The following is an 11,796-nucleotide window of genomic DNA, read 5'->3' as shown; positions in this document are numbered from 1 at the left end:
ATGATTAAAAATTCCCCTAAATGCCATGGATTACCTTAAACTAGAAATACATGATTAAAAATTTAAATGTATAATATTTCTTAAGAAATGGAGAAATGACAGAAGTAGGAAGAATACCAGGAGAGATGTAAGGGAAGCTGTCTCAAGGTCACTAATGTGAAGAAGGAATTGAGTCTTGGAATAAATCATGATTTTACTACTAAGTTAAATTATGTATGCAAGCCCCTTCGTAAATTACTTTGAAAGATTTACAGTGGATGCACTTATTTCCCACGACTGTCGCTGACCACAAACGTTATGAAAATTTCAAAAAACTTCAACCTAAATGTGGGCAATTCTCCAAAAATAGATGGGCTCAGTGATGAATAAACCATAGCACAGAAATAAAACACAAAATACACAAAGGGCTGTTGGGGCCTTAAAAAGACTCTACGCTCCAGGACAGCTCAGTGACAAAGGCTGTGATGCTGTAATGAGGGTAATTACAGAACTCTCCACAGAGCAACTTGTCCAGGCCCCTCCTCCTGCCTTCCCATTTATATAGAACAGCTGCACTCAGCTAAAGCCAGACAACGGCTTTCTAAAACAAAGCAATAGTAAGTCTGGGAAGAAATCCCCAAACAGGACTTAAGGCTGGAGGGAAAAGCAGCACAAAGCTTGTGCCAATGCCATACTATGACCCTGGAGGAAGGAAAGGAGAAGGGAGAGGAGAGAAAGAAGGAAAGAGGAGGGGAGATGAGACAGGAGAGGAGGAGGAAAGGAGAGGGGGAAGGGGAGAAAGGAGGGTAGTTCCATCCACCCAAGGGTGAAATAAACTGAGCACTGCATCTCAGAATACAACACACTTACTTTCTTACTTTGGCAATTGTGGCAGGTGCCCGTTTACTCCAAGACTGTCCTTCCCCACACAGCTCACTACACACGTGCACACACATACACACACGCACAGAGTCCACAGCGAGGTCTATTATTGAGCAGAGAGTCCTTTGGGCCAGTGGACTTACTCAACTGCAAAAGAAATGAAAAACAGCTACTTATACTAACCAACACAAATCTTCATTCAAATATTTGGCCAAGGATCACTGGACATTTGAGAAAAATCAAACAGGAGGAAAGAGAAAGACCAGGAAAAAGAAACAGATTAACTGGTTCTAGGGAAAACAAATAGGAACAGACTCAACCAGACTAAACACACATATACACTCATACACACACACCTCGATTACTATGCTAAAAGTTTTAAAGGGTATGTGCATTTCAAAAAAACAAACAACAAAACAGGCCACCATGAAAAGTGAAAAGTGGAAAGACCAGAGAACCACTAGGGGGTCCTGGAAATTAAACACGGCAGTGGATAAAATAAAAATTTCATCAGAAGGGCTGAATAACAGATTGGGCATGACTGAAGATCATATTCTGGAAGATAAAATAGAAGAAATCTCCCAATACTTGAAGCAAAAGATGGAAACAGAAAATATGAAAGAGGTAATACACGGTAGATACCTCCAAGAGGTCCAACATTCATATATCAAGTTCCATAATACAAGCAGAGACAGTACGAAATGATAATCAAAGAAAAACCCTTTGACTAGAATAAGGATTTGAGATTGTAGATCAAAGTGAGCCAATGAAGATGAAGTTTAAAATCTTATACCTATACTCACAGTAAAAATAATAATAAATAAAATAAGTCCACAGAAAAAAAGAGATCATTTAAAAAACATTCAGAAGGGAAAACTAGGGTACCTACAAAATAATGAGAACTGGAATAGCATATGACTTCTCATCAGCAGAACTGACAGAAGATAGTGGAAGCCTTCAAAATCCTGAGGGAAAAGAATTTCACACCTAGAATTTGAAACACAAACTATGAGTCAAGTATGATGGCAAATTATAGACCTCTCCAGACATCAGAATTTTGAAATTTACCTCTCAAGCACTGTTTTGGGAGGGGGGGAGGGGGGGAGTATATTTTTAACTAAATTGAAAAACAAAACAGAGTGGACTTAACAGGGGAAGGCAAAGAAATCCCAGTATGACTGCGGTCACAGGCACAGAAGACAATCAGTCCAAATTAGAGCAGGAAGTCAGAGAACCAGGTGAAGAATATCTTCAAAAATAAAAACAAAATGCATTTACTATAATTGCAAAATTAAAACTTAAAAACTTGCTACAATAAAGGCTTTTAGTGCCATTAAGAAAGAAGGGAAAGTAATTACAAATTATAAGAAAAACTAAAGCAAACTTAATTATGGCATTACTTTCAACAGTTTATAGGACAATCGATTTAAGAAAACAGAGTCTCACTTGATCTTGATAATCTTCAAGTAGGACAACTTTTAACTGCCACAGAGTTTATTATAAACCTGCTTATACTACTTGTTTCTGAGGTCAACAGGCTCATTCATATTCAAAATTCTACTTATTGGTTTCATTTTTTTTTTTAGAACTGAAACCTTGGTTAAAAATCCTTGGAGAGATAAAAGGGAGAAAAGTAGAAAAGATATTGAGGGGCATAGATTTCCTTAGGTAACGTAATGGTGAGTCAAGGAACATTGCCTAAAGTTGGTGGCCCCCAAAAGTAAAGAACTAAGAACATTTAAAGCTATATGGGAAACTATCAAAACAACTACAATTCATAACAAAGCCCAGAAGGTAGAAGGCAAGGCTGGTGGTGTAATTACTTGAAATTCTTCACCTTTCATGATAGGTAGTAAACAGACACTGTGTCAGGTAGATATACCAAGAAATATTTTAAATTCTGATGGTAACCACAGGAAATAAACAAATTAGCTTAAAAGGATTATCCACATTCCATCCCTCTACGGTGCTGGAGAAAATATTTTACCATATGTGCATGTTATTTATAAATTTTAAAAAATAAGCTTACATTTCTAAATGGTGGAAATTTCCTCAAATGTTAAGACTATGGTATCTCTAGAATTTCTGGCTGGATCACAACATTCTTAAAGTTTATCGTTAATGACTCCAGGATGGTGAGGACAACTCAGAAGTATCTTCCAAAAGTTTGAATGGCCATGCTCTGATCCATCAAGTTTACTGCTAGGATTCTATCCTAAAGGAAAATTTACTTAAGTGGGAACAAATATAAAGGTACAATGAAGCTTAGTGACCAACTTTGTCTTTGTAAAACTTCTTGCAAATCCTAAATGTCTGTCATTGAGAATGGTAAAATAAGCTATGGTAGATACATGCTATGTAATGTTATAGAGCAGTTACTTTAAAAAGACTGGAATAGTAATGACACGGAAGAATGATCATGATATACTGTGTTGTGAGAAAAGCAAACAGCAGAAGAATATATGTAGTATAATCCCGTTTCTTTTTGTATATGCGTAAGAGTTGTAGAAACATTCACACCAAACTATTAATGGAATAGTGATGACCTCTGAATGTGAGATTGGAAACAGGGAGGGCAAGACACTGACTTGTTTCTTCTAAGTGTTTGAACTTTTTATGAATGTTTATTACCCTTGTAAAAGGCAGAAAATTCTCAAGAAAACATCTTCAACATTAATCCTACCCAATTCTTTCCTTACCTTTCCACCCCTCCATTCCCCCAACACTGATGCATCATAATAGATCTCAGCCTTCCATATGGCACATGGTAGGAATGTGTGAATCCAGACATTACAATTCTCTCCAAATCTCACTTCCACGTGATACACAGAATATACTTGTCGTCATGCATGACTGATGAAAAAAATGCATCTTAAAATGTTGCATGTGGTCTTCGGCTTGGTTGGTTACGAAATGGTGCTGCTAATAAAGCCAAGGTTGCAAGTGATATCCACATATAGGTCAGTAATTGTTATGAAGTCAGCCTGCATTTGTACTCATCATCTGTCATCTTTCCGGTGACAGGACACGATGTGGAAAAATCAACGTAAACCCATTTGAACTAGTGAGAACACTTCTTAAAAGATACATACTGATAGTGGGCTTCAGTCTCTTGGTTGTATTCTGAACACATTCGTGTAGACGTATGACCGCAGTTTATACATTTCTTTGCCAGTCAACCACACTAAGTTGTGTCATCAGTGTTTCCCAGAGAGAGAATGCCGGTTAACCAGGTATCTGCAGCAACACTGCCTGTCTGTGCTCTGTGGGACCAATGTGATGTTGGGGTGTGTGGGACCACAAAGTTCTCAGTTTCTGGTCTTTAATTCTCATCTTCAGCCTTCATACCAAACACAAAATCAAAGTAATGTGGCAGAGTGAAGGTTTCTCAACCTTAACCGTGCTTGAAGAATGATTTTTCTTTTACTACTCATTTTTAGAAAAGGCAACTATATAAGGAGAAAATCAAAGACTGAAGAAAAACAGAATAAGAACTTATAATGTGACTGCACTGCTAGAAATGGAGTATGTGATTTTGATCTAACTTAAAATGTCTATTTAAAATGCCCAAATAACTCACACTGCAGAGATCTATCATTTTTCTGGCCGTTATATCCTTTCAAGATATTATAAACCTAGTAAAAAGTAGCAACGGAAAGAAAATTCTGCTGCATCTATAGAATAACTTAGTATATCTTATATTCACCAAATATGAATCTACCTAACTAGAACTCAAAAAAACAGCTAGTGATTCTCAGGAAAGATTCAAACGTATTATCTATTCAAAAACCAAACAAGCAAGCAACCAAAAAAAGGAACAGAATTTTGGGGACAGTGCATGGGGAATGGTGGGAGTGAATTATTGCCTTAAGGTAATGCTGTGATTCTGAGATGACAGTGGAAATAAAGTATGAGGACTTATATAAATAAAGCTTTAAAAAATAAGTCATAGTTCCATTTCAATATAATGTTATTTATTTAAATGTGGCTTACAATACAATTAATTTTATCAATGACACATCTAAACCTAAGAATCACTACTGAAATAGGATAATGACAACCCATCCCAATTCTTGATCTAGTAATCTCCTCTTAAATGAACCCTTTATAATATCTTTCCTAATCAATTCCAACTTCCTCTTAAACCAAATTAACTTAAATGTGTTACTTTCTTTACACCCTCCATGCTTTTTGCATCTTTCCTAGCACATATATGACTTAAGCAACATTTACTTCATGCCTACAACATGAGAAGTGCCTTCTTCTGTGTACTTCTGGGACCCTCACAACAACCCTGTGAGGTAGGTACCATTAGCTCCACTTTACAGAGGAGGAAGCGCATACTGAGAGAGATTGACCTGCCCAACAGCAGAGCTGGGATTCAAAGCCATACCTGCTGCTCTCAGATGAGTAATGTTTAAAGTACCTCAGACGAAAAAACAAAGATTGCTCAAGTAGAAACTATGACTGTAGCCAGAATTTTGGAGCAGCTGGAGAAGAGGTTCGACAACATTAATGATTTCTTCTTCCTTGTCACTTAACCACTGTAAACAGCAATTACACTATATTCTCCTATACTTTATTTTAAAAGGAAAAATTTTTTTGGCTGTGCCGCGTGGCATGCAGGATCTTAGTTCCCCGACCAGGGATTGAACCCATGCCCCCTGCAGTGGAAGCGCAGAGTCCTAACCACTGGACCACCAGGGAATTCCTGTATTCTCCTATATTTTAAAGGTAGCAATACACAAACAGAAAATTTACCCCTCCCTTTTTTATAGAAAAAAAAAATGACACATTACAAACAGACTTGCACTCAACATTGACTATAAAAAGACATAGTAAACTGGTACTATTTCACAACAACCCTTATGGTAAATGGATAGTTACAAAGAAAACATAGATGCAAGTCTACTGGTTACAGTAAATAATAGGAAAAGAGTTTTGTGGGGATCATGAAAATGGGTTGCTGCCCAGATAGATTTAATTTTAAATTACAAAACCTTATCTGGACACTTTAAATCAAGAGAATGTACCACAAACCTTTGTGCCTAAATTACATGAAGACGTATTCTGGCATCTACATTTGGCCCAAATCAACCATATTCTAATGCTACTACTGCTCTACTAAAAGCATCAAGAGTTCAAAAGTTTTGCAATCTAAATCCTTTCTTAAAGGTTTTTGAGAGTCTCATGAACACTCAAAGCTATCATGAAGATTTCAATGACAAAATATGATTATATTCTTTATTTCTATAGGAAAATTCTATAGACCAATGGCAAAACTAGTAGTACCACATAAAGAGACTGGTTTGCCTATAGTGTGTCTTGCTTGTCTAATGGAGCTAGACATTTTGAATTCTCTAATCATGTGACACTATCCTAATGTGCTCTATACTTTTAATAAGTACCCATAGTCAAGTCTTAATTATAAACCTAACTTTTCTAGTATTAAAACTTACTCAGTTTTTACCAAATGACAAAAAGATTCAGTATTAAGAATACTCCCAGTTTATTATTCAAGGTAAAGATTCAATAGAAGAAGCCTATCTTGCAGTTTCCTAGGAGACAAATTTTGTTCTGAAGACCTTCACATTTAAAAAACATTATCTCCAGACTTGCATGAGCAGATGCTCCACAAATACATGATTTTTAAAAGCTACCACTTTCAAAATCACAAAAATGGTAAGAACTACCTCATTAATCACAGGGATATTTTTCTATGCACTATAATACAATAATACAATGCTTACTTTAGTATATGAAATTAAGATACCATTAAAAGTGATGCTTTGAAACCAAAAATCTCCAGCTATCACTTGTATTGCTCATGAAGACAAGAATAAGTACTTGACTCCCTCCTCCATACCCAGGGCCTGGCACCTAGGTTGGCACACAGTGCACAACAATTACTTAAATAAATGAATAAATATACACTTCTTTTCAGTGATCTTTGATGCACATGAATAAACTACAGAGTGGAGTTTCAAAACATGGTCCTTTTTTTTGCCTTAAGTCAACCTGAGAGTTCATAAAGAATTTTACAATTATTATAATTATTAATTGTAAGGCTTTTTAAAACAGTGTTCATAGTCTTAAAAACCTTTAAAATCCCTTTGGTGTATACTGCTATGTATTATAATAACAAAGACAACAGAGAAAATAAACAGTTGACTCTTCCCAGATCTAAAGAACTCCTAAAGTATGAAAAAGTAATTCCTAGACACTAAATTTAGTAAAATAAACCCTAAGATCCCCAGAGAGATTAATGAAGCAAAACTGACTCATCTTATTTCTTAAAAAGGACATGTTTTTACCCACTAAAGGTACCCCGTGCTTTTCCAAAGTTCGCTTTACACCACTTTGCTTTTATGAAAGATCTACATTAGTACAGACATACCTCCAAGATACTGTGGGTTCGGTTCCAAACCACCACAATTAAGCAAATATTGCAATAAAGCAATTCACATGAATTTCTGGTTTCCCGGTACTTAAGTTATATTTACACATACTGTATCCATTAAGTGCGCAATAACAGTATGTCTTAAAAAAATGTACCTACCTTAATTAAAAATTAACGCTATTGGAAAATGGCGCTAATAGGCTTGCTTGAAACAGGATTGCCACAAACCTTCAATTTGTGAAACATGCACTATCTGTGAAGTGCAACAAAACGAAGTACAATAAAACAAGGTATGCTTGTACCTGTTTTTGCTAACAGAAAGAAATCCAAAGAGAATTTCTGCTTTTGCAAAAAAAGGCAAAAAGCATTTGTTTTGCAGCAAAACCGAGATAGAGGCAGTGGACACCCTAAGCAACAAGAGTGGCACCACCAAGCTCCTTCGCTAGGAACTACACTCAGCATCTCAGCAGCAAGCCATGGTAGTCTGCGAGCACCTGCACTTTGTCTCGATTTATTTTGTGCATCCGTTGGCAAGCTGAGTCCTACTTTAGGATAGAGGGGGAAAACTAATTACTTCTAGCCAGCTGAAAACTGGCATGATTCCCAACTGCTCTGCTTTGTAAAAATATACCTGTCAGTATCACCACAGCTTGTTCAAGTGACAGACCCAACAGGTCACTGCTATTAAACCCTGACCTCCCCCAGCTGGTCCCTACATAGTGAGAAGCCAGTTGGACTTAAATGCTATTGCGGGGCGGGGGGGGCGGGGGGGGGCAAGCAGTTGCTGATCTCTGAGAACTAATCTGAGACTCACAGCTAAGCCTCCATGTTATTAAAAACTGATCCGACATTTACAGCTAAACCATGTTGTTCTCCTGTTGGACAATCTCACTGAACATCTGTATCAAATTAAGTCATTCTGAGATCACGATGACGTGAAACAAAAACAAGGTCCTGCAAAACCTACAAAATACCAAACATCTCTCTTATGCTAAAAGAGTGATAGACCTCACTTCTTTGAACCCTTACCTCAATTACCCAAAGTCCAAATCCTATAATATAATCTTTATAACATCCTCTTACTGAGATACCCCGTGCTTCCCTATGGTCTGTGTTCTTTGCTTACAACGAGTAATAAACCCAATTTGTTCAACTACAGGTATGCTCCTGGTGGTCTCTGACTACAGGCACTTACACTTGTCAATACTAATGGTAGAATAAAACAGACTAAGTGTTCTGGGGTTACAAAATGACTCTAAAACATGCCTTATTAATACACATCTCATAATTCACAGGGAGGGCAGCTTTGGATGATTTTGGCATAAGATTTCTTCCCTTTTGCTTCCAATGTCAAAGCCATGCTAGTATGTGTTGAAGAGTTCAGATAAAATAAAAAGCATTATTGCCAATCATACTGAGAAGGCATAGGAGAAGCCTATCTAGCCAAGATGACCAAGAGAACGAGTTCATCAAGAGTCTATTCAACTGGAGGCATATGCTCAAGTATCTGGGCTACACGCAGATTCAGAAGTATTTTTAAAAAAGGGTTCCAGGAAAATGCTCAGCAACAATAAAACCAAAGGTATGTAAGGAAAAGGTGGAAGAAAATAACTGAAAAAAAAAAAGTGCTCACCATAACTACTGGAAAATCTAGATAATAGGTTAGTATGAGAAGAAAATGAAGATTTTCATATGTACTTTTCCACTGAAAGATTTTTTTAGATGTGCAAAAAAATCTCCCAATTTACAGCTGAATGTTACTTTTGTAAGAATTAATCACATCCAGAGGTTAAAAAAACCAAGAATGCCAACTTAAAACAAACAAGTTTCTATAACACAAACAAATCTACTAGACACTAAAATCAGCATTTTGTCAAAAAAAATTTTTTAAAGCTAATCTATTCATAACTATATGTTTAACACAAAAGTTAAAACCTAGAAGTCTTAAAGAACTTGAGGATAATAATTTTAAAAAAGCCCCTCCCTGGCCCAAAGAAAAAACAGAAAACATCTTTTAACTTATCAACTATAAAATCCACTTTAAAAGAAAGAAAGAGGGCTTCCCTGGTGGCGCAGTGGTCGAGAGTCCGCCTGCTGATGCAGGGGACACGGGTTCGTGCCCCGGGTCGGGAAGATCTCACATGCCGCGGAGCGGCTGGGCCCGTGAGCCATGGCCGCTGGGCCTGCGCGTCCGGAGCCTGTGCTCCGCAACAGGAGAGGCCACAACAGTGAGAGGCCCGCGTACCACAAAAAAAAAAGAAAGAAAGAAAAAAACTATGAAAAAAAAAAATCACCCATTCCTTACCTTCCAGATATAACCGGAAGATTTTCATGTCTAAGGTTGGGGACATGGGTAAATGTATGCTGTTCCCCTAGCGCCTACTGTGTCCTTCCTGGCCACAGAAGATGTAAGTTTGGAGTCTGAGATCCCAAACATGAAAGTCATTGTCTTCAAAGGCACATCATTTCCTAGGAACCTACATTGTGTGGGCATTTTGCGTGAGACAAAACATTTTTACCACCACTGCCCTCTAACATGTAGCACACAAAGTGCTGCATATATTACAATCTGATTTCCCTTGTTATATAGGCATTACCATTTACTTTTTATGGATCATGAAAACCTGGTTATTCAACAAGTAGAAGGAGCAATGATTTAAACTCATCTTCTGATGCCATCATGCAGTTGAAAACCATGACTTCAATATAGCAATAAAAAATGTTTAAAAGTTTGTTCAAAGACAATATATATTATACCATGTAATGTCTGTGTAACTTACAGTAGGAAAAGGAAGTTTGTGGTAAATGAGGTAATAAAAGATTTTAGGGAACAACGGGCTAAATATTCATAAGTTACATTTTACAGTAACCTCCTCCGTAAATCTCTTCTAAATTTATTTTTTCAAGAAATGCAAATTTATTGCCTGCTGGATTTTAGCACATTTATTTCAAATGTGATTGTAAAATAATGATGACGGAAACACCACAATACTGACTACTCTCTCTTTACAGTCTAGACCTTAATAACAGTGCCAAGCCTTGTCCTTTGCAATTATCACGGTCCTTGGTGAGCCTCTTCCAGGACTGAAACTCTCCTCTACCAAACTGAGTCTTTCAAGCACCTATCATCTCACGGGCTTCAATCTCTAAATATCCAATTCCCAAATCAGAGCTGTGTCAGCATCTTATTTCCTCATGGTGGAAGGATAGCAGATTTTCCTTTTTTTTAAAAAAAAAAAAAGGTACAAAAGCAATTATACCCCTAAAAAAAAAAGGTACAAAATAAAAAGGAAAAAACTACATTTAAAACACTTAATTCAAAAAGTTAAAGTATTTTATAGTAACATTTAATGATTTTTCTGCTAGAATTTAATAAACCAAACAAAATGCCTAGTGTACTCTTGAATCTTTGTTTTAATAAAGATTTTATTTTTACCCAGAAGACCCTTGGTGATTTACATTTGCATGGCACATTAAAACATTAAATCTGTAAAACTAAAAATGTCCTAAAAAATTAGACTAAGCCACTTGAAAAAGATGTAAATGGAAGTTTCCATAAATCTCTGAAAACTAAATTAAATGATCTGATTTGACCATTACAAAAAATATGTAAAATATTAAAAACACCAAACTTCTGAAGTATTTCAAAACATTGAGGGCCTACAGAAAGAACATTAGAAGCGGGTGGTGTACTATATGACCTCAAGAAAGAAGCAGGATTTATGTTCAGAAATCATCAAACTTACAATGAATGCTCTTTAACTTCTAATACCTCCTGTAATATCATCCTGTTTGCTCTTAGAATCACTTTATCAGTCGGGCCCATGTCTGCTACATCCTATGTAAGGATCTAGATCCCACCCTGTAACAAACTCCACCAAAGACTTCTGGGATAGAATAGGCTACACGCCCAGCCAGTCGGCTGTCAGCTGGCAAGCTGGATGGGATGGGGACAGAGGATGATCAGGAGGCTGAAACAGTTGATACTAGATTTCTATATTTAAGTCCTGTCTATTGTGACAAAAAATATGTGGAATACACTTTCCCCAAAACTTCTAACTTACTGCTTATCACATTCCTCATCAAAGATGACAAACAGAAATGACATTTTACCAGAGCTATCACTAGCTCACCCAACTTTATTATATTGCTAAATGGAGTCTGAAGTTTAAAACTGTGATCAAATTCGGTCAATAGGAAAAAAATACCTGTTCTTTCCTCAGAGAAAAATAAATGCTGTCCCAAGGAATCAGACTAGACACCAATTACCACAATCTGCTGCAGTGTGATAAGCTGTGAAGACTGCTGGATTTCAGTTATTCAGCACTATTTCACCATAGTACTAGGCCAATTTACAAAACATCTGAAGAAATGAAAGAACTAGGGAAATGCTGAAAATGCTGCTTAAGAGACAAGATCATGCCTTGTAAATATATCAGCAAAAGAATCAAGCACAGCATCTTGACCAGTAGGTAATCATTAAATATTCAATTCATCTAACAATTAAAATAGAATCTTTAAATGTTTCCATATGA

General features: G+C 36.6%; 1 protein-coding gene across 13 annotated transcripts in view; it reads right to left on the bottom strand.

Moving 5' to 3' along the window:
* Window positions 1-11,796, bottom strand: part of WDR33 (WD repeat domain 33) — a 103,779-nt gene that overhangs the window by 33,790 nt on the left and 58,193 nt on the right. Inside the window, exon 8 of one of the 13 annotated variants that reach the window (XR_007478543.1) lies at window positions 35-2,110. The exons of 11 other annotated variants lie outside the window; for them this stretch is intronic. Coding sequence is in view for 1 of the 2 variants with exons in the window: in XM_049712636.1 (XP_049568593.1) it covers window positions 10,516-10,523 (8 nt within the window). In the remaining variant the exon portion in view is untranslated. Of the gene's footprint in view, window positions 1-34; window positions 2,111-4,818; window positions 10,524-11,796 lie in introns of those variants that run through there. One more of the 13 variants, XM_049712636.1, reaches the window with a different exon arrangement.

This window comes from Orcinus orca, chromosome 7, assembly GCF_937001465.1.
Source record: "Orcinus orca chromosome 7, mOrcOrc1.1, whole genome shotgun sequence".
Lineage (NCBI taxonomy): Eukaryota > Metazoa > Chordata > Mammalia > Artiodactyla > Delphinidae > Orcinus > Orcinus orca.
This window is presented reverse-complemented; position numbering and strand designations above follow the sequence as displayed.